The sequence below is a fragment of the Cyprinodon tularosa genome, unplaced genomic scaffold (genome assembly GCF_016077235.1).
Source record: "Cyprinodon tularosa strain WSP-4 unplaced genomic scaffold, ASM1607723v1 ctg189, whole genome shotgun sequence".
Taxonomy (NCBI): domain Eukaryota; kingdom Metazoa; phylum Chordata; class Actinopteri; order Cyprinodontiformes; family Cyprinodontidae; genus Cyprinodon; species Cyprinodon tularosa.
Window position 1 is genome coordinate 3,072 of NW_024038669.1, and position 23,609 is coordinate 26,680.

The 23,609-nt window shown below is 37.4% G+C and overlaps 1 protein-coding gene across 3 annotated transcripts in view; it reads right to left on the bottom strand.

The window, feature by feature from the left end:
• Positions 1 to 751: 751 nt before the first annotated feature.
• Positions 752 to 23,609, bottom strand: part of homer1b (homer scaffold protein 1b) — a 33,014-nt gene continuing 10,156 nt past the window's right edge. For 2 of the 3 annotated variants that reach the window (XM_038282914.1, XM_038282913.1), the window contains 7 exons: positions 23,421 to 23,552; positions 17,416 to 17,508; positions 13,295 to 13,443; positions 5,393 to 5,549; positions 5,065 to 5,175; positions 4,607 to 4,687; positions 752 to 3,216 (listed from right to left, as the gene is read on the bottom strand). In XM_038282914.1, coding sequence (XP_038138842.1) covers positions 3,025 to 3,216; positions 4,607 to 4,687; positions 5,065 to 5,175; positions 5,393 to 5,549; positions 13,295 to 13,443; positions 17,416 to 17,508; positions 23,421 to 23,552 — 915 coding nt within the window. In that variant the 3' untranslated portion in view covers positions 752 to 3,024. Of the gene's footprint in view, positions 3,217 to 4,606; positions 4,688 to 5,064; positions 5,176 to 5,392; positions 5,550 to 10,811; positions 13,054 to 13,294; positions 13,444 to 17,415; positions 17,509 to 23,420; positions 23,553 to 23,609 lie in introns of those variants that run through there. The other variant, XM_038282915.1, reaches the window with a different exon arrangement.

Consider the following 23,609-nt stretch of genomic DNA (forward strand, 5'->3'; position numbering starts at 1 on the left):
TTACATGGTGTTATAAATCCTCCAATGTGCAGCAAAAAGCTTCCACCCATCAGTTAATACACAACAATAAGTCACTGCAGGGTGTTACTGCATTTTGATTTGTCCATCCATTCATTTACAATGCCAGCAAGAATAAGAAAGTTGTGTTGTACAGTTTTATATTCATCTTAGTAGTATTGTATCTTCACTTAAAAAAAATGAAAGAAAAGAAACTGAGAATGGCTGAATATTGACCTGTGAGGAGTGACAATCAGTGGCCAGTTTCACTGAGGGTGGAGATTTACAGACATGAGGATGACGCTCTGTAAGCCCTTCAGTTTGCACTACTCGGACCACATAGGGCTGCCACACAGTAATGCGGTCACTAGTACACGTTCTGTTGGAAACGGGGTATCAGCTGAAATGTATCTGATCCTTCAGGACAACGAGTCCGCTGAGTAGAGAACCTGATAGAGATGGACAGGGGGATTGTACAGAGCCTGTCTTATATTGCTCAGTGTGTGTGTGTGCGTGTGTGTGTGTGTGTGTGTGTGTGTATGTAAGGGTGTGTGTAGGCCTCTCTACCAGCATAAATGTGCCCAAGTTCATATTCATCTCAATAAATTAAAATATCATAAAATCATAACTTAATTTGATTGATCACATATTGAAACTCAGATTTGTTACACAGATGGACTCATTTCTAGCATTTTTTTTTTTAAATTTTGATGATGATGGTTTGCTGTTAATTACATTTTTTGTGCTTTTTTTAAACATGTAAATAAAAAAAATTAAATGCAGAAATATGATTAAACCTACCGCATCATAAGAAAACTAGGTGTCACAGAGCCAGGTGTCAGCAGGTGTAAGCCACCAAAGATTTTTTTTTTCTAAGGAAGCTGTCTATTTAAAGCACTGAATCCAAATACATTGAAGAAAAATTAAGTGCAATGAAAACATAAAAAAAACACACAAAAAAACACATATTGTATTACAAATTGAAGCTTGACACTATAGGTGAGAAGATCTCACCTACTGTATTTGCTATCAGTTAGTAGCCATGTTGGATTCTGAACTAAAGTTAAACCTGGAAGCGGAAACTTTCCCTTAAATCTTCAGCTTGGAGGCCATATTAGATACATATCAGGACGTGCTAAGAAAATTCAACCTGCAAAAACAACACAATATTAGAAACTAAGATAAGCACAACCTTAGATAAACTGGGATTAGAAGCAGCTTTTCAGCAGTACAGAGATTTATAAAGTATAGATTGCCACTGAAGTCAGGGCAAGCAGATATATCTACATATGCTAAATCTCTCACTCCACGCTTTAAACAACTTCTAAACCAGAGACCAAATCAGAAGCATATTAAATGAGCTATCAAAATAAAAGTGCCAGGACTGTTACTCAGTGGTCCAAAGCCGATCTTTAGGATGAAATATTTTTGCTTTCCTTTTGGAAATATGTCCCTATGATAGATTCAGTTGTAATATAATTATTGCAAAGACTTTATTAGTTTTGTTTTACCCTAAATGTTCTTCACATCTTATTTTTCTATGTTATAAAATTTCCTATCCATGCCCTGTGCTCAAGCATCTTGATCATTAAAGATACAGATAGCCTTCTGCAGGAAGTAAGCATTAAGGAAATTAAATATGTGTCAAACTTTCATACAAAGGGGTTGTGTTTTAAAATACATTTTGACGTATAATGCAGGTTTTATAGTCCTGCTTAATAACCAAAATATCACTAAGTTTATTTAGCCAGCAAACCCAACTGAGAGTCGATGGTGTATTTTAAATTCAAACCAAAACAAGGGAGACAGGATATGAAAGCTACAGGGTGTTTAATCACAACATTTCTGTCTTCATTATTTTCTTAGTATTATGTTGTATTCAAATTTTCTTAAGTCCAATATTTTTTGGGGGTTGTGTTTTCTGTAAGCCATCAAAAATGACATGAGGAAAGATTTAAATCTGTAATTAATGTTATTAATAAGAATTTTGTCTTTTTTTAGTAGTTGTAATCCTGAAAAAAAACTAATATCTCTGATATTATAATTTATTGAGATGCACCTTAATGATAACACACATCATGTCAAGCCTCATTCAGGACACACACGCCACACTGAGTATGGCAGGAAGACAGGTCAGGTTTACTGCGATGATGGAAGCTGTGTGGATACACGTGTCTCATTTAAGATGTAGTACCAAAACAATTTAGTGTTGCATGAAAATTGCCTTCTGGAAGATTCATTGCTTTTCCGTCATAGGATTCTGTAATATCGTAGGGGACACACTTTCATTTCTACTAAAAGAAAATATATAGATATCAGACTCCACTTCCCAGCATCCTTGAGAATTCAGGCTGGGGATGTGCAGCAATGCCAAAGCAGTTACCCAGTTACATTCCTCTGGCAGCCCGGGCTCAAACGCGGGTTCTTCTGTTCAAAACTTCTCTGTACAGTAAGTCACTTTGGATCAAAGCATCTGCTTGTTAGAGGACAATATTTTGGGGGGAATTGGCAGCTTTGGCGCAGTTCTTTAGGTCTTAACGGCAATTATTTCCACATGACTTTTAACATTTGCCACTGGATGGGCGGTTTAGAGAGGAATAATGTGCAATGTGTGTGTTGAGTAAATGCTGCACACTATGGTGCAGCTCTCCCATTCAGACAGCAGATGGCGCTGAGGCACAGTTTTTTTTGTGTTTGTTTTAATGTGTGGCATCTCTACAAATAAGCTTGACCAGTTTGATCAAGGGTACAACAGCCAATCAGAAGGCAAGCTGAGGTAGTCCCTGCATCGTGTTCAACTACAGGAGTGCTTGCAGTAGGTAGAAACCTGATGCCCTCAAGGTAAAAATTAGGGACCCACTGCCCCTTGTGTTTAAACTGTAAGTGGGGGCAGTGCAGTGTCTCAGATTTATGTAGGTGAGGGGTACACAAGAAGAAAAAGTATTTGAAGGTGGGATTGGTCTGTGTGCTGGGGCTGTAAATAAATCATCATATGGCTCTCTCTGCGGAGGGTGAGACCTTCTGTCTCTAGCTGGCTTCCTCTATGAGACGAGCCAAGGTGTCTCTGAGCTCTGTCAGCTCAAAGATCTTGCCGTCGAGAAGTTCCAGCAGCGTCCGCAGGCTCTTTCTGAAATTTTCCTGCTCTTCCTGGTTCTCCTCCAGTCGCTGCTCTGCTCCCGCTAGCTGCTCCTCCAGCACCCGACTGCGCAGCTCCGTCTCCTGTAGAAGGGGCCTCAAAGTTATGAGTGTGTTAATGCTATAGGAACAGGGGTAGCTGGGTGTTTGTTTTTTAATCACACAGCAAATTTTGTTACTGAGATTATATTGATGGACCAACACAAAATGAGACACAAGAGGAAGGAAATGGAGAAGATTTTTCTTATTTGTTACAAATATAAACTCAGAAAAATGGCTTTCACTTTTATAAAACCCTAATTCTGATAACATTAAATACATTCAATTACAGTTTAAGAGGGTTCAGTTCCACTGAGTAATACTTGGTAAAACCTTGCAATTCAAATTACAACTGCATGAATTTTCGAGACCATTCCAAGACATGACAAACGTGGCCCTGACTGGGTCTCTGGAGGGCAAACTTTCCCAAGCTATTCACAGCCTCTAACAGGTTTCCTATTAATACTTTATCTGAATCTGACCTGAAGAAAGCCATTCCTAAATATGAAGCTGCTACCATCATATTTCACACTAGGGATGGGTCAGGACTGGCTATGCTGTTTTTTGTATAAGGCATCTCTTTAGTGCACTCTTCTTTAGACGGTGCTCCCGAGAACAGAGCGCGGCTTCTTTATCAGCTTGCTGGGTTTCTTTAAGTCATTTGCTCAGATGCTGTTACCCCAGCAGAAGAGACAACACTCTAAAAATCAGAGTTAAAGGACATATGCAACATCTTGCTGCAAACACTGAAGGACCAAAGTCTGCTCTGCCCCCTCTTGCAAATGGCTTCACTGTTGCACCTCAAGTCCAATCCAGATAAACACAGAGGTAGATATACTCTGCCACTTCTTCCACGATGTAATAATGTTTGATGTTTGTTTCTCATGAAATCTTCAAACATGTATTTTGTTTTGTTCATATTCATGAAGAGATTATTGTCCTTCCACTGTGCTAGAGATGCTTCATTAACTCTCTAGAGTCAGAGCATCGTCAGTCGCCGACAGACCTAAGGCCCAGGGGTGGATTTAGGAAATTTGGGGCCCTAGGCAAAGACAGGTAGGGGGCCGTCTGAATTGAGAGGACAACACCTAAAACAGACACATTATAGATACAGAAATTTTAATAGGATAGACATTCATTTTTTTGTTCTACGTTTTGTCCCTCTCTTCATGTCCTATTTTCTTGTTGTTTTGCTCTCTATGTTTTGTATGAGACAAACTTAATATTATAATATAAGCGTTCTGATGGCATTTTAGTGAAAGGATTTTTTATCAAAAACATAATATGCACCAATAAGGAATAGTTGTATCCACCATACATGTAAACAGATTTTTATGTGGTCCCCAGGAACTTGGGGCCCTAGGCAACTGCCTAGTATTACCCCCCCCCTTTCTAATGCTAATTGTTTTGAAAGGTAGAAGAACGACAGCTTTACCTCAAGCTTCTGAGTCAGAGTGTCTTTCTGCTCCATCAGGTCATTCATGTTTTCCAGTTCTTCTTTCAGCTTCTCCATTTCCTGAAGGATGACAGACAGTTTTATGGTTGTATAAGGTAACAGAAGGCGAGCGCTGCAATACTTCAACTGCAAAAAATGCAAATCTAAGTAATTTTTTACTTAAATTAAGTGCATTTTTCTTAAATTGAGCAGGTAAGTGAGACACTTTGCCAGTTGAATAAGACAATTTACATATAAAATAAGAATAAAACACCTGAAGTCTCTTATTTCAAGTTCATATTATCTTATCTTATTTCAAGGGTAAATATGCTCATTCCATCGGCAGATCATTTTATTTTCCTGCTCAAATTAATGGTAAATACAATTGTTTTAAGAAACTTTTAGTCATTTTCCAATTTTCTTTTTAGATATTTCCCTCCTTTACTCTCCAAACAAACCTCTTCTTTATCCCGCAGCGCATTCTCTAGCTCCTCTATGGTTTGGTTGAGCTCAGTCTTTTGGGATTTGATCACTGGGGTTTGGTTGCTTTGGCACTCAAGCTCTGTCACCTGCAGAAACATGACATATATCTTGATTTAGTCACAAAGCTCCTGATCTCAGCCTGTCTCCCAGTCTGCCTTTTATTTACTCTCCCATCCACTCATCTGTTTCTTTCATTCATCCTCCCTTCAAAGCGTCCCTCGCAAATGAGTGCTCCCATTTGATCAGAAATGATTTAATCACACATGAAAACAAACAAGCTCTCCTTGCGCTCCCTTTGCTCACCCGTTTGTGTAGTCTCTCTGCTTCCTCTTGATAGGCAGCCAGTTGCTGTTTCCACTGTTTGACGTTGGCCGTGGATTCCAGCAGAGCCGTAGTTAGCTTGGCGTTGTTCCCCTTCAGCGCCTCCAGCTCAGCCTCCCAGTGTTTTGTCATGGCCGGGCTGAAGAACACAGACATGTACAGTTTGTGTGTTTTTAAAATGGACAACATTTGGGAGCCTGTGGATGTAAGCAAAGCATTGCAGGTGATAAACGGCTGCAGAGCCATAGACACAATATGCTTAGTCTATTCTTTAGGTTCATTAATAAAAAAATTATTGTGGGCAAAAGTTATTTGCAGCAGCATTCCGATCATAAAGGCACTTTAAAGCTGTTTACAAACCAAACTTTAAGTCAGATAGGATGAATCTTTTGGTAACTTGTTACTTTTGGTAACTAAATGCAAAATTTTCCCCTGGACCTCACGAGTGGTGTGATGTTATTTTGCTAGATGTTTTGGAGTCTCCTTCTTTTCATAGACGAACTGATCATTGATCATGATAATTTCAGGCAAGTAAATATAACGTACGTCTAGTTAAATACCCCAGTATGGTGCAGTCAAGAGTTAAATTTGATGTTAATGCTTATAGTATTACAGTAATATGTCTAGTAAGCATGGGAAGAACATCACATGTTACTTTATTTAATATACAGATGATTATAAAGGAATTATATATGAACAGCTGCATGGTCAAAATGATTAGAAATGTTGCCGTACAAAATAAAAACTAGGCCAAAAGGTAGAAAAAAGCAAAGTATACCAAAAAGACTGAATCTCACATAATTTGACATAATGCAAATGATCTGTCCAAACCGAATCCATATCTCTATATATTATGGTATAATCTCACCCAGAACAACTGAGCAGAAAAGAAGTCCATCATTAAAGTATATTCAGTAGCAGTGAGAAGAATCTCTGGTAAAGAGTTGATTAATTAATAGAAATTTACTATTACTGGCACATGTGAATACAATAATTTTAACTACAGCAATTTAATTCAATAGTACTATTATCTCATTAGTTGTTTACATCTTTCCTCTTTCGAAGGCTGGAAAAATTTGACTTTAGAGATTTTTTAGAATAGGAAATTGAAGAAAACCCACCATAAGGTGTGCTGTAAGGAAAGGACTACAAGAAAATATCTATTTGATTCCAAAAAAATGAAAAACAATGCACTGGACTTGGTTTCCGAGTTTGAAGACATTTCTCTTCCCATCTAGGAAGCTTTTTCAATTCAGAATATCAGGAATAGCGTTGAGTTCAAGGTTTTATACACTAGCCCAACAAAGCCTTGTTTTTGTTTTGAAAACATTTTGGCCTCTTTTGTTAGACTGCAATACCCCATACCCATCTAAGTGTCTGAAAGGTTGGTCGTTAAAGGGGATTGTCAGACTGGCTGAATAGACAGACGAACAGGACTTTGTTGGGCTACTGTATAAAACCACAAACTCAACGCTATTCCTGACATTTTGAATTGAAAAAGCTTCCTGGAGTATGTTGAGGATGAAGCACCTATGATTCAGTTCCCGATGAAGCGGAAGAAGAGAGTACGAGTGTATTTTTAAAACCAGCAAAAACATTCCTCTTGAAGATTATTGCTCATAAAGCAAAAATAAATAACTAGGGTTGAAACAATGGATCAGATTAATCATGACTGATCGACTATTGAAATAATCGTAAACTAATTTAGTAATTGATGAATCTTTAACTAGAGTGTAGAGACTCTAAAACAAGCCTTTAGCTGACAGAGCTATATTCTCTATCCAGGACTCAGGAAAAGTTTTAGTTTCACCTGGTGTGATTTCGTAAAAATGTTCTTTAAGGAACGTTTTGCTATTGGATTATTAACCGAAAAAATTATCAAGAGATAAATTGATGTGCAAAATAATCATTAGTTGCAGCCCTAAATATAACACTAGTCCAATTTCTTCCAAACGTATTCAAATCAATGCAGATTTTGAATTTTAATGGCAGAGTAAAATTTTCTCATAAATGACTGCTCTTTCCAGGAGAAACTACAAAGCACAAAGTTTTTAAAGTAATCCATGACTGACTGTAGTATGAAAAGAAAAAACAGACTCCAAGACAGATGGAGGCGGCTATAATCTCAGTTACGCTCCATTCTTTCCCTCACACACACACTCCCTCACTGTATATCCTCACACACTGCAGCAGCCCTCCTCTGAGCCACAACACTTACTCTGCGAGGTGTGAAAGATGGAGAAAACCATGATATAATTCCCTCTGAACTCCTACAGCTCGCCTTCAGTCCTTATGCAACATCCACCCCCCTCTGCAAGCGTGTCTGCATGTGTGACGCATACAGGGAGACGACACCTCATCCTACACATGCACATACAAAACTGACACTCAGCCGTACGTACACACGCACTACAGCTCGCTCACACGGACGCTGCGGCGCTGTCACTGCTCCCGCCAATGTATAAACCTCACACAGCAGCTCGGAGAAGCAGAGAGCAGGCAAGACGTCAAGATGTGGAGATGGAGACAGACGGAGGGAGCAGAGATGAAGGATAAGATGCTGAGATGCTTTATTAGAGTCTGAAAAGGTTTTAGGCTGGTGGTGGGTGGGTTGGGGGGTCACCTGAGACCAGTTCTGGCTGAAGACTGAGACACATGGTGGGTAAGTTGGAAGCTGCTATGCTATTGATTTACTGAGTGAAAATGGATCCATTTATTATTAGAGAGACAATCAATGTTATTGTCAGTTTTTCTCTATAGCAAAACTTGCCGTTAAACAGGTTGCATGTTATTTGTCTTTCTGCTTTTGTACAACTTTTTAAATGAATAAAACCATTTTATAGCCTTTATGATTTCAAAGTTTCTGTATCAATTTATTATTTCTTCAAATGTACATTTCACTTTTCAAAAAAGTTATGCTTTATGCCTTTTCTCACTTCTGAATGTATTTTTTTGCCTGCTTGTACGTATATTACCAGTATATCATAAGCTTTTAATAAACAATTAACCCTCTGTTTTGTGTTTTACTGCATAAAAACATCTAAGAGGTTGTAATTCCTCTCACTCCTAATGAAATGATGAAGAAAAAAGTGTAGCCTATTCTGTAGCGCTCCCAAGTGCCCTGACAACTGCTGGCAATCAGGTAGGTCTTCCCTCCCCACACAGCAATTCAAGAAAAAAAAAAAAAAAAAAGGAAAAACAACGAGACACAGCAGTTGCCATGGCAGCAGCGGAGGAATGGAGGAGACGTCGCAGCGGTCTCCTTCTCTCAAACCCACAGCCTGACGCCTACATCCTCCAACACAAGAGGACCATTCAAATACAACCAAGGAAGTCCGAAAACCAAAGGTCCTATGATATCAATAAAACCATTCAAAACTACTCCAGTGAAGATTTGCCAAACACGCCTACATCCTGATTTAAGAAACTCGTCTTCCATCCACTTCTTTCTTCATCTTTTTCCAGACGCCCACACATACCTGCCCACACAGTGCACTGTGCATCCTACGGAGACAGGCAGAAATCCAACTCTAGATGTGCTTAAACTACTCAAGAGGTCCGGATCACACACACAAGAAAATGATACTAATACAGCAAACACCTGCATCTTTGCCATATAAAGGCATACATTCAAAACACATTCCATACATGTTTGAACACTAGAACCACATGTGATGAACCTTCTTCATGTTCTGGTGAATGTGGGTCGATGTGAGTCAGAGACATAAAAAAGCAGTATGTCTTGATAGTTCTTACATTCATTTTAGCTACATATTTGAGAAAATGTGAGTGAGGTTCGCTCGTTACGTGCACACTTGCAGAGTCGACCTCATCTCCCACGCATGCAGCATTTATAGAAACAGCAGCAAGGCTACAGCAGGCAGTGGGTGTCCTCTCCACATATCCCTCTCTCTCACTGCACTGATCTGTGCAGCCTCATGTAATAGTAGGGTACTCCTAACTCCTTCAACAATACCCATAAATCTGATCTCTGAATGTTGATGATTTCTTACAGTTACAGTCAGGGCTTTACGTAGTCTCACTGCGGGTGTGAGTGTCATGCTGTTTGGACTCTAATGATGCATTTAAAGCATTCCTTATCAACAGTGTCAGAGGAGATAGAGCAAACAACTAAAATCAGTTTCAAAAGCCAGAATCTGCCATTTTTCTTTCATTCCCACAAGGTCACAGTTATACATACAGGCTCAAATATATACATACAGCCTCATACTGTAAAAACATGTCCCTTAGCGAGTTATAGGAACACCACAGGATTTGTTGTGGCATTGAAAAGCTTCTACCACAGTTCTGGCTGGATATTTGACCACTTATCTTTCTAGAGCTGGTAAATTTCAATGTTTTGGCTCTCTGCCTCAAATTCAAACTATATACATAATCCACACATCTTAAACAGAGTTGAGTTTTGTCTACCGGGAATGCCCTTCTAATATCTCACTCATTCTTGATTTATCAGTTTCACAGCACAGATTGTTTAGCATTAGTGTTTTTGGGAACTCTAAGCTGTGAATATGGTTAAACCATCTGATCCAAACTACCAAGAAATTGATTAAAATCTAATGGAAAACCCCAGAAACCAACAGAGCTAGACCTGGAAACAACACAATCGTCATCATCTACTCTGTAGAGGGTTTCATATCAATGTGGACTGAGAGGCCGCTGACCATGTAACAAAAACATTTGCCTTGTGGAGAAAAAAACTTTATTGAGACAAAACTGAGATATTTGGCAACAATAACAATTATGTTTAAGGTATTTATGAATGAAGGTGAGGCTTTTGAACTGGAAAGCATAGTGTTAGCAGCATCATGCTGAGAGCTGAAGAAGTATTGTTGCCAAATCTTAATTTTAGTCTAAAATAAAGAGGTTGATGACTTAACCCTGACCATAACTGGATATTTCAGCAGCACTATGATTTTAAACAACCATCAAAATTGGTATTGGAGTTGGTACTTTTCTGGAAAGGCCCAAACCCATCAAACTCAAAGTGTTTGGGCTTTGATAAAAAGTCTTCCTTATTCCCGAAAACTGAACAATTTTGATCAAATCTGCTTTCCTGCCTAGATTAATGGTCACACATCCAGCCAGCATTATGGATATAGCTTGATCAGTGATAATAAAGGGGAATTCACCAGTAGGAGTTTATTTATATAAACCATTATGATCAAATTTGACCTTGTGTAGTTAAAATAAAATCCCACAAATAAAATCCAAACTTTTTCGACAAATTATTTAATGTACAATCCTATAGTGAAAAAAGGAAATGGTTCAAATGCATCATTTAGGACCTTAAATTGATGATATTCATGCCCGTAAGGAGTGTATGTAAACCTCTGACCAGAGCTGTATTTAAAAACACACTAAACTTCTTCACTCAAACACCAGAACAATCATCTTTTAAGTCAGGAATTGACATCTTTAATTAAAAGGAATCTCAGCTACAGATAACAACAGAAGTGGCACAAGTTACAGATATTTCACAAAGGGAAAAGCCCATGTACATTTCACTACAAAAGAAGACTTTACACTTTTAAAAAACTTAAACTCAGCTCCTCTCTCTCTATCTTTCCGTCTCTCTCCACTTTATTTACTTCAGCGATGCACTGTGTGCTGATGCTGGACATTTAGGTATCGGTGACTCATGTACAGACTTTATACAAAGCACGATCCTCTCTGACACACACGGTATGTGTGTGTGTGTGTGTTGCTCTTTCCATTCCTCCCACTACCCACATCATGTTATATAACTCTTACATAAACAATTCATCGACACATTTTTGGCGCTGAACCTCACAGCCGTACCTTTTGGAGTCATTTTACACAACAAAGTCTGTGATGTCTTACAGAGACAGGGACACATCAGCGAAGGTTTTCGTTGTTTTTTTTCTTCCAAAAAAGAAAAAAAAAAAATATCACATTTTAGATTTCGGTTTGTTAAGAGGACACAAAGAGGAATGTGTACAGCAGTAACTGTGCATGCATAGGTGTCCCACCAACACCCACTCGGATAAAAAATATTTGCATTTTATTTTATTGCACTGCAGTAGGCATACATATATGCATGCACAGCCTTACGCCTTGACATTTTGTCACAGTTTGTCACATTAGAATCAATATTATCAATGCTATAGACCAACAAAAGACGGGCACATAAATGTGAAGTGGAAATTTGACAACTTATTTCTACTAAAAGCTTGAAAACCTTTATATGCAAATGTTTTCAGCTGGCACAATCAATAAGATACCCCTGAAAAAGTTCAACTGCCAACATTTTTCTTCAGAGATCACCTTATTAGGACACTGCATTAATTATTTCATAGGATTACAAAACTTTTCAATAAACGGTCATCCAACTAAACTAAGAGACCTGATAAGGGGAGCACAGGATGGCCTATTGTAACTCTGGAGGAGCTGCAGAGATGCTGTTCATTGGAACACATTCAGTTCTGCAATTCACAAATCTGGCTTTCGAAAAGAAAGTTTGCCAGAAGGTAGAAGTTGTTGTAAGAAGAGTGTAAAAAGTTCTTGTTTGTTTTTTTGTAACAAGTCAAGTAAGCGACACAGTGAACATCTGAAAAAAAGGTGCATTGGTCAGATGAGTCCAAATCTGAACCTTTTGCTAACAAGAAAAAGGTAAGTTTAGTGGAAAACCAACAACACATCACTCTGAATGCCTGTTATTATACTGTAGGATACTTCAGCAGGGACACAGAGCTAATTAAGGTTGATGCAAAGATGGATGTGACTGAACAGGGCAGTGCTGCAACTTATTTAGAGCTTAAAGTAATGCATACTAAAGCAGAGTCCAGCAGGATGGGAACACCAAACATACATCCAGAGCTATAAAGGAACAGTTTAGATAAAGAATTCAACATGCAAGACTAACTACAATTTATAATTGGCAGCAAGACTTAAAGAAGTTAGGTAACCTGTTGTCAAAATAAAATGGGTGAAAATCTCAGTCCCTACATGTTCTAAGCTGCAGATAGTCCAATTGCAGCAAATGTTTTTTTAAATGTTCTGGAATACAAACTGCACACCACACTTTTGACATTTTTATTCAGAAAAACTTTAAAAACCATACCTAATTTTCCTTCCACTTGACATTGTGATGGTTTGCTACAAAAAGTCTTCATAAAACACATTGAAGCCTGTTGTTGTAACTAGATAAAATATGAAACAGGTTCAAGGGCACATACCTACATTTACAACCCTCTGAAACTAGAAATATGTATGAGGGTTCCTACAGAGCATGCTCAGTGTGGAAAAGAAAAAAAAGTGGATAATGGTTCATCAGTCCTGAGTAACAATCTATGTTACATGTCTTGCTGGTTTGAACAATTGAACAGACTTTAAATGCTTTAATTCCAGTAAAAAAAAAAGTTTTTTTTTCCAATCGCTTCTCACAGGATGTTCAGTATTTTATTATTCCTTCTAATTAGTAAATATTCAGTGCATCACATTTTTAAAAACAACCCCCACCCATCTGCAAACCTGGAGCCAGGCTCTTATTTTAACCAAACATTACATCTAAAAATGTTGTGTTTTTTTGTTTAGAGAAGTCACGGTGTCGCAGCAGTCAGGACTATCAGAAAGAGCAGACCCGACAAGTCTTAAGCTGCTCCCTAAAGAGGAAAAACACGAGAAAGCAGCGGTGAATAAAGGGAGTTCACTCTTCTGTGCCCACAAGGAACGGATATAAAGGTGAACGCAGACACAAAGAGAGACAGAGAGGGAAGAGTAGCTTGCACATCTGTACCGCAGATGACAGACAAGCAGGCAAAAACTCACATCCATCATTGCTTGGGTGAAGTAATTAAAGTGATCCTGGGTTAATCGTTTGGCGGTGAACAATGTGGGATATACCTGTGTGCAAAAGCTAGAGCGCTCTGCGCTGGCTCCGGACGGCTCTCTGAGTTGGGGGTGGTGTCACAGATCTCATCCGTGCCGTTGATGTTTTCCATGGGGGGAGTCAAAGGGGTCAGAGGGGAGGACAGCTCACCCGCCGGAGACTCCTGCAGGTAAGAGAACGTTTTACATTACTATCGGCATGAATCTATGAAGACAGCAACGATAACTGCATGATTTCATCTTTGTGCTAAGAAATAATTTGTTAAAACAAGAAAACCCGTCATTTATATTGTCATATTTAGGCAACAATGCATCTTAAGGACAAAATTTCTATTTTTTAGAAATTACCCTAAGCTTTAAGGAAATGTTTTTTTTAAGACAGCTAAAAATTAAGTACTGAATTGAATATTATCCTTCCAACTGATTAACTCGTTTCAAAGAAGACCAACTAACTAAAGCAAAAAGAAAATATAAAAAAATAATCATAGAATTGGGATACAAAAAAAACATTAATGAATTTACACAATAATTAGATAACTTTGAATGAGTCGTTTATGCTAATTTGAAATAATAAATATAAAATCAGATATACATTGTGTAAATGAGTATAATGGTGTTGAAACAGTTGTGGCAAGCCGTTTTAACATAAATTTGGTTGTACCGCCTTTACATTCAAGATATCTCAAATTGTTTTATGACTAGACGTTTTAGAGATTTAAGATATGTCTAATTATATTTTGACTAGTCAAAATACCTATTTGGGATATATCTCTAATTACATTCTGACAAGTCAAAATGACGTCAGATTTACCATTAACTTGTATGGAGACGTCAATTTAAGATATCTAGAATTAATTACTGACTATCTGAAATACACATTTCAGATATCTACGATTAAATTACGAAACAGCATGTTTTATTCATTAACCATGTGACACAAATTGTCCTAATTGGTTAGGATGTTAAAGGACAACCAATTAACCTTGAAAGCTTATAAAAAAGGGTGTTTAAAAAAGCTACTAGATACCACTGTGAGTTTCCACAACAGCAAGCTATAGTTCATCTTAAACTTAGAAGATATAGAGTAACAAAGAAGTTCCAGCTCTGAAATTGAATCTTTTATGCTCCACTAAAAAAGCAGAGATAACTAAATAGCTGGGATTAGCTTCTGCTTGATCACAAATTAACAGTCAGATTCAAACTGTGACACTAATAGGTGCTCTAACAGCCGACTGATGTCAACAGTTGGTACTGGTTTTAGGATTAGGGAAGCAAAGCAACCAGGGAACCACTCAATTTAAACCGACAACTAATATCTAGCATCTGGTCGAAGGCTCTCTTTTGGTTGCTTTGCAGCTTGATAATAGACATTTATCCAAACATGAGTATTTCACCCATTCAGCACCAAATTCTTCCGACCCAAATCAGTTAAATGTATATATTGTATAATCATAAAAATTTTAAAAAGGAGAGTATTTAAATGCACTAATATCTCATCACTAGGAATCCAGTAAAGCTGTCATCATTTATAGTAACCATTTAACTGATTCACTGCACTGACACAATTGCAACATGGCCTTTCGCTTCAATCTAAAACTGACCTTGATGTATTCCTGCTCTTAACTGGAAGCAACCACTATAGGAAACCTGTAAGCAAAGATGTTAAAAGGCAGAACTGGATGGGTTGCCGTTGAGAAAGTCATTTAAGCTCCAACAAATTTGGTGCAACAAATGTTGCCCATCTTATTGAACAATTCCTCATTTCCATGGGTGATTATACTAGCTTGCTTTAGCGCGGGGAAATTATAGAAGTACAGATTAATTCTTATCTTTATATCCCATACAAGCACAGACTTATATGAGAGACAAATCATTTAGTTGCTGCACTCACATAAAACAAAGCCATTAGGTCTCTGGGCTGGAGCTCAATACAGCAACACAATGACACAGAACCAAACGCCTCTGATGGCCAAGAAGGCAGAGAGAGATAAGAGGCAGATTATGGTGGGTTTTACATTCTGCGCTCCAAGTTCATTAACATTTAATAAAATATGGGTTTATGATGTGTTTCCACTGGGGCTGAGCCTGTTGTGGCCAGCATGGGTTTGGGTCAGAGTCTCCTCTTGTTTTATTGGAATAATGTCTCTGTTAGCTTTAAGTTGATTCAGAGAGGAGAAAAGAAGATGATGGAAATGCCAGCTGGCCCGTGGGTGAAGCTCTGACTCCCTATGATGGAGAAGCTTAAACAGACCTCTGCAGGCTTGGATCAGCAGTTCTGCAGGCTTCACAGTTACGGCCTGTCTCTGACTTTCAACACTGCCGTGTCGTGTGGCACATGCAGCTCTCAGTTCCTGGTGAGAGCGAAGCTGTCCTCTTTGCCTCATTAAAAGACATGCGGGGAGCAGAGACTGCACCACAGCGTGGGACTTTCAACCCTGGCTCCGTATTGAAGAGATGAGGATATGAAGCCGGGTAATGGCCTTTAGATTAAACCCCACATTTCTCTGGGGATTCCCTCGTCTTGAAACAAGTTAATTTTCTCTTACATACACGGCTGAACATCCCCTTAAGTGTGTTGTTGCTGTACTTCCTATATAGACTAACACCTTATATAAAGTAAATTCTGTTCTTCAGTGTAAGTAGACTTAATCCCCAGCATTGCTTTTAAAGCTTTAGGTTATTATGCAGAGAGGTGATCAATAACTGTTGTATAATAAAATCTAAAGTAAATTATGAACTTATTGAATTAAGTATAAACTACTTCCTCATTTAATATATTTTCATAAACTATGCAGATTTATACTTAAAATGTTATCTTTTCATATTTTCAGGAAGGCCTCACATCATATTTCTGCTTTCCATGTAAACCTGCATAAGAAATGATCATTTCAAAACATGACAAAAAAGGTTGAAACTACTTATCCTTCATACTTAATGCATTAATGGATTCAATTTCCCTACCAGAAAAACTTAAAAGTGCTTCGATGCGCAATCAAATGCTTGAGTTTCTAGGTTTGCAGACGGAAATAAAACAAGAATGGCCCGTTAAGTTAAAGGTGACCCCGAGTTCATTCTCCAATAGGGTCTCTGAGCACATAGAGCAAAAACAATGATGGATGTTTAAACCAGTAGCACACATTGTACCGCATAACTTTAATGAGTTTAACAGAGGTAAATGTTTTTCAAACTGTTTGAATAAGAAATGTGGTGAGAAATAAGTTATCACCTCATACCACCAACTTACCAACACAAGTTAAAACCCTAATATGTTTTATTAGTGAATTAAACAAGCTAAGCCAAAGCCATCTTCTACGTCTGAGACAAAATGAACACAGGTTACATTCCCAACTATAATTATTGAAGGGAGCTCTACTTTCCTTAAAATGTTGTTTCTTTGATGTGTTTACTGGAATTTTATTCCATAGGATTTTGTTTGATTAGAGCCTTTTGAGTGTGAAGTATTCCCCCATTTGGGAGAAAACAACAAACTGGCTAACTTCAAGCTCTGCTCTATAGAAAAGGATTATTTAATTTCCAAAATAGAAATGTCTTATGTTGAATCTAAATCCAGGTCTAGGGTTAACTACAGAAAGTAAAAACATCTAGAAGGTAAAAAAAAAATTAGTGATCAGGCAGTTTCTATTGGCTTTGAGAAAGTATAAACTGGTTAAAAAAAATGTAAGATATGATGTTTGAACCCAAAGAAGAAAAAAAAGAGGGGAAACCACCTAAAAAAGAAACCAAACATGAAACATGCAGATTTTCAGAAATTCAGATCTTCCTCTTTTAAATGAAGGAATTAAGAGTATGTTGATTCAAATTTACAATGTGCATTTTTAAGGTTTCTAAACTTATCCAGAAAATGGAAAATTATCAAATCAAATTCCAGACTTTTCCAGACACAGTACAAACAGCTGTGAAGAGCAGGGCTTGTAGCTGAATTGTGTTTTAGAAACAATATTATTGCTTTTATCTAAATTGAGTAAGCCTTTTTTTTTTACCAATACTTTGTACAATAGTTTATTTCAGAAGTCTTGGTTTCCGAGTTCACCCGTCTGAATTATCCATCAAGCATTATTTACATTGGCTGAAATGAGCTGGGAGGGTGCCTGGTGAATAGCATGTGCCGAACTTACTTGAGAAGGAGACGTGGCCATCTCCATCTTCTCCTGGCTCTTCTCCTTAGCAAGCCGTGCTGCTTCTTTGTACTCTGCAAACTTCTCTGCAAACTAAACAAACCAGACAGCCATTAGAGTGGGCTATAAAACCTGCACTCTGGTTTAATCTGATCAGTAAAGCTGTGCATAGGAAGAGGGGGGGTCAGCAGCATCTAATAGGTCAGATTTAGAGGATACGGAAAAGCTGCTTCCAGTAATAATCAAAGCTGAACCAATATCCACAGCCATCCATTATTCCCGCAGTGATCCCTTAGTCTGCCTTTGAGATTTTATGCAGTAGGCTGATTAATGTTGATCTGTCAGGGGTTTTATTTGTCTTCACACACCACCTGACCCAAAGACCTGACCTCAGTTAGGTGGCTTGCTACCCCCAAAACACCCAAAAAACACACTGTGCAAAAAGACAAAAAGTTTAATCTCACACTGCTTCCACAGTGATTAAGTACACATTAGAGCAGCAAGTTGGGTGCTGAGCAGAGGTGTCAAAAGCATTCATGTTTATTACTCAAGTAGAAGTATAAATCACTTTTGTGGAAGTTAGAGTATCAACTTTAGTTTTTAACTCATGTAAAAGTGTAAAAATAACATTTTTAAAGTTCTTAAAATAAAAAAGCAAAAGTAAAGCAGGAAAAAGTGTTAAGGACGGATACCTTAAACCTTATGGTAACTGCACTCCCCTATTAAAGGCACACTTTTTTACAATTCTGGATGATAACTTCCTTATACTTAATTTTCTTATTTTTCTAACTAATGGTAACAGTGCTAAATTTAACTTTGCATCACCTTGACTATTTACTGTTTACAAGTATTTATTTTGGTATGTGGTGAACAACAAGTTGGTACAGAACCGAGTCCAACCACAAAGAAATGTATCGTCTGGATGAAATCAATTATTTTCATGTTTTTTTGTTTGTTTGTTTTGTTTTTTATTACCAACAGGCCATAACAAAGAAAAAGTAAGGAGTAGAAGTAAAAAGTGGTCTAAAAAACAATTACTCCAGTAAAGTATAAATAGACAAAATTTCTACTTAAGTAAGGTAATGAAATATTTGTACTTTGTTACTTGACACCTCTGGTGGTGAGAAGAAAATCAAATTGAAGACTCCACTGAAGCCGTTTCTGCGCCGGCCATTAGCCCAGTTACAAAAGAAAAACCTGATATCATTTCACTTCGATGCAACATAAGAGTTGTTCTACATCATCTAAATGCAGATCTAAGTGCTTCTGAGACGTTTTTCTGCAGACATCTGAGAACTAAAGCTGCTTCTTAAAACTTTGATTCAGAGTAAATGCTTTCTAACAGGCTGCCAGCCTGCCTACTGACCCTCTCAGACAAATTCCAGGTAATTCTGTATTGATTACTTTTGTCAGTATCCGGACAAGTTCACAGATTAAAGACATTTATTTTCTACTTTTCTTTGATGTGTGTAACTATGCTTACAATTTCACTTTAAGAACGAAAAAGTAAGTTATTTTTATCGTAATATAACAGATAATAAAAAACACCTGAGAACACATCATGCATTTACAAGGTCACATTGAGGTTTAACAGCTTTCTTTTTGAAGATGGTTTTCTCTGCACTCAATAATTACATAACAGTTTCTTCTGAGCTCAGGACAGCAAGCAGGAAACTGCTATGTATGGCATCTTCAGTTATTTCCAAGTCCTTTATTAAAATAACATAAAATAAAAATTAAAGAAAAAATATTTAAGGGTGTAGCTCAATATCTAGTTTAAACCGAGTTTTGTTAAAATAATAATAATAATGCATTTTATATATAAAGCACTTTGCATTTGTAAAAACAGATCTCACACTGCACAATAATTGTTAAAATAAAAGTATTTATCTTTAATTTGTGCAGACAAAAAGAGGATCTGTTTCTGAGTATTTTTACCTTTAAGATAATTAGATATTATGCACCTATACAGTTGTTTTTATTACTTATTTTAAATGTAAACTGTCTCATTCCATTGGCCAAGCATCTCAGGTACCTGCTCAATTCAAGAAAAAATTCACCTATTTTAAGAACAATTGACTTTTGACAATTTCCAAATTGACAATTCATTTTTTGCTTTGGAAAGCTCTGCAAAGGAAAAGTTAAAATACATAAAAACATGCACAGTAATAAAACTAATAAATAACCTAATAAATAAATATTGGGGTTCTCTTTTATCAATACATTTTTTGTTTAAAGAAGGTGTTAAACTTATAACTACTGTAGAAAACTGTGATGTCTATGTTTAATACAAATTCAGATTAGTTGGCACTGGTTTAAGCTAAAGACCAAAGGGAAGATCCACTATCTTAAAATAGCTTTATTATTAAAAGTTTCACATAATTTATATTTCAGTGACCATTTAGGCCATATAACATATGTATTGTTTAATTAAACTGCAGCTGATAAACAGCCAGAATGAAGGACAGGAAAGAGTGTATGGGTGGAAACTTCAAAAAATTCAAAATGTATTTAAGTAAACTGAAACTGAATTTACTGGTTTTAAAACCTCATATTTTAGTTAACTTTAGTTAGAAAACTCAGACTGACATGTGACATCAGGTTAAAATGATTTTTTAACCAGATTTTGAGCTGAAACACTGCAGGGTAAATAAGCATGGTAGATGTTCATCCATTCACCATAGGAAGCGTATAATGGAGAAACACGGAGCGACGTAACGCCAGCAGAACACTGCGTTTTTAGCTACTGTAGCTGGACAGTTAGTACAACCACATCTCTTTCTTTTTCTTTTACATGACATTTCTTATAACTGATCATTTGACATGGTTATGATATCTAGTGAGCTCATGTATGCTACCCTGCTGCTGCTTAAAATGCCATAAAGTAAATCAAACCTAACATTAACTATCAATTTGTGAATTGGGTTTGATTACTGTGTGGCTGAATGACCAGGTTTGTTGACACAGAGAAACAGAATTATCAAACTAAAATGAAAATAGACTCAATATGATAACACTGACTTTTAAAACAAAGGAATTCATTTTCAATTTTATGTTTGATTTTTAATTACATAAATATAGATTCCATCAGGGTTGATTTAAAAATTCATTTTCTAATATTTCTGTCTTGAGAGCGCTCCCTCACTTTTCCTCCTGAGTGAAACAGATACCAAAAATGGAACATATAAGCAATTCCAGTCAGAGTTTCACTGATTTAAAGTATATTTATAAAAAAGAAAAAATTATCATGATAGAAATGACATTTAAAGTTTAATAATGTTCACTTACTTTGAATAAGGAAAGTTACATTCATTTCAGTTTATTTTTTTCCCATGGGGAGGTCATTGCTGGCACCCTGCCTCCAAACTTTATTGCTGTGTCTGTACGTCCACCCTAACCCCTAAATATCTCAATAACTATATACTGTAGAGTGGGGACTATATAGTGGACTTTATAGTGAACCATAGTCCGTTAGCGACAGCGGGCCTCTGTGAAAACAAATCCCATGATGCATAGCGAGGAGAGCTCTCACAAAACATTCAGGGACATATCTACTCGTCGAGTGACCATTGATGATCACTACCTTTCAAGGTGCATTGTGGGAAATTCCGAGGTCCACTACTTTTTCAGCCACTAGATGTTCGGACGCTCATTTAAAATGCGTCATCTCTATAGTGCCCTATATAGCGATTAGGGCGGACATTCGGACGCAGCCTATTTCTCGTTAAATAACGATCTGCTCTTGTAGAATTAACCAGCTAATCTAAACACAATAAAAATATATTGCTTTATAACATTTCTTTTGCATAAACGCTTATGACCTTTTAGAGATTGAAATACTTTTAAGATGGTATATTCACTTTAGTCTTGGGTCATCTTGGACTTAAGCTTTAACCTTCAGGATTAACTAATCTCGACTTGCTCAAACAGAAGACACCTTAAGAGTTATTCACATTTAATAACATAAGCATTTACCAACTAATTCTTTTCTATAAGCCTTATATTAAACATAGTTAGAGTCTTGATGCTATTTCCAGATTTGTTTTCTCTCACTGGTATCTTTGCCAATAAGCAGTTCCCTTAACTTTTAATCATAGGAAGAGCATTTTTGCAGCATGGTGCTTCCTCCAACATGTTTCTCCATGAGTTAATAACACTACAAGCAGTAGAAAGGACCATCTCAGCTGATATTCATACCATTGATTGTAAGTATATTATATACAGGTGCTGGTCATAAAATTAGAATATCATGAAAAAGTAGATTGATTTCAGTAATTCCATTTAAAAAGTGAAACTTGTATATTATATTCATACATTACATACAAACTCATATATTTCAGATGTTTATTTTGTTTAATTTTGATGATTACAAATGACAACAAATGAAAATCTCAAATTCATCATATCAGAAAATTAGAATATTACTGAAGACCAATAAAAACAAAGGATTTATAGAAATGTTGGCCAACTGAAAAGTATGAACATGAAAAGTATGAGCATGTACAGCACTCAGTATTTAGTTGGGCCTCCTTTGGCCTGTATTACTGCAGCAATGCGGCGTGGCATGGAGTCGATCAGTCTGTGGCACTGCTCAGGTGTTATGATAGCCCAGGTTGCTCTAATAGTGGCTTTTAGCTCTTCTGAATTGTTGGGTCTGGTGTATTGCATCTTCTTCTTCACAATACCCCATAGATTTTCTATGGGGTTAAGGTCAGGAGAGTTTGCTGGCCAATTAAGAACAGGGATACCATGGTCCTTCAACCAGGTACTGGTAGCTTTGGCACTGTGTGCAGGTGCCAAGTCCTGTTGGAAAATGAAATCTGCATCTCCAAAAAGTTGGTCAGCTGCAGGAAGCATGAAGTGCTCTAAAACTTCCTGGTATGTGGCTGCGTTGACCCTGGACCTCAGAAAACACAATGGACCAACACCAGCAGATGACATGGCACCCCAAACCATCACTGACTGTGGAAACTTTACACTGGACTTCAAGCAACGTGGATGAAGTGCCTCTCTTCTTTTCCTCCAGACTCTGGGACCTTGATTTCCAAAGGAAATGCAAAATTTACTTTCATCAGAGAACATGACTTTGGACCACTCACCAGCAGTCCAGTCCTGTTTCTCTTTAGCCCAGGCAAGACGCTTCTGACGCTGTCTGTGGTTCAAGAGTGGCTTGACACAAGGAATGCGACAGCAGAAACCCATGTCTTTCATACGTCTGTGTGTGGTGGTTCACTCCAGCTGCAGTCCACTCTTTGTGAATCTCCCCCACATTTTTGAAGGGGTTTTGTTTCACAATCCTCTCCAGGGTGCGGTTATCTCTCTTGCTTGTACACTTTTTTCGACCACATCTTTTCCTTCCCTTCGCCTCTCTATTAATGTGCTTGGACACTGAGCTCTGTGAACAGCCAGCCTCTTTAGCGATGACCTTTTGTGTCTTGCCCTCCTTGTGCAAGGTGTCGATGGTCGTCTTTTGGACAACTGTCAAGTCAGCAGTCTTCCCCATGATTGTGTAGCCTATAGAACTAGACTGAAAGACCATTTAAAGGCTTTTGCAGGTGGTTTGAGTTAATTAGCTGATTAGAGTGTGGCACCAGGGGCCATCAATTTTGAACCTTTTCACAATATTCTAATTTTCTGATATGATGAATTTGAGATTTTCATTTGTTGTCATTTGTAATCATCAAAATTAAACAAAATAAACATCTGAAATATATGAGTTTGTATGTAATGTATGAATATAATATACAAGTTTCACTTTTTAAATGGAATTACTGAAATCAATCTACTTTTTCATGATATTCTAATTTTATGACCAGCACCTGTAGTTTGCAGGAAACACCTGTGATAACCTTAAGCATACTGCTGGCTGATGGTGTTTCAAAATCTTCTATAAACTCAGATGCATACAGAAAACTGCCTCTACAGAGTGTAACATAAAAGTGCAACAACAGCAAAAGAAGGACTAAAATAACAGGTGAACAAAATGTGTTTTTCAACAGTGGTACCTTGGACAGATGATGCTCGGTAGAGAAGCCCAGTCCATAGACAGTGTTTGCCCGACTGTCCGCCCACTGGCCAAACTTCTGTGACGTCTTTGTGAACGTCATGTTCGGACTGATGGTGCTGTTGATTATTGCCTGCAATGAAAAGCCCGCATCACATTAAATGTTTCAAATATACTGCCGTTCGATAGA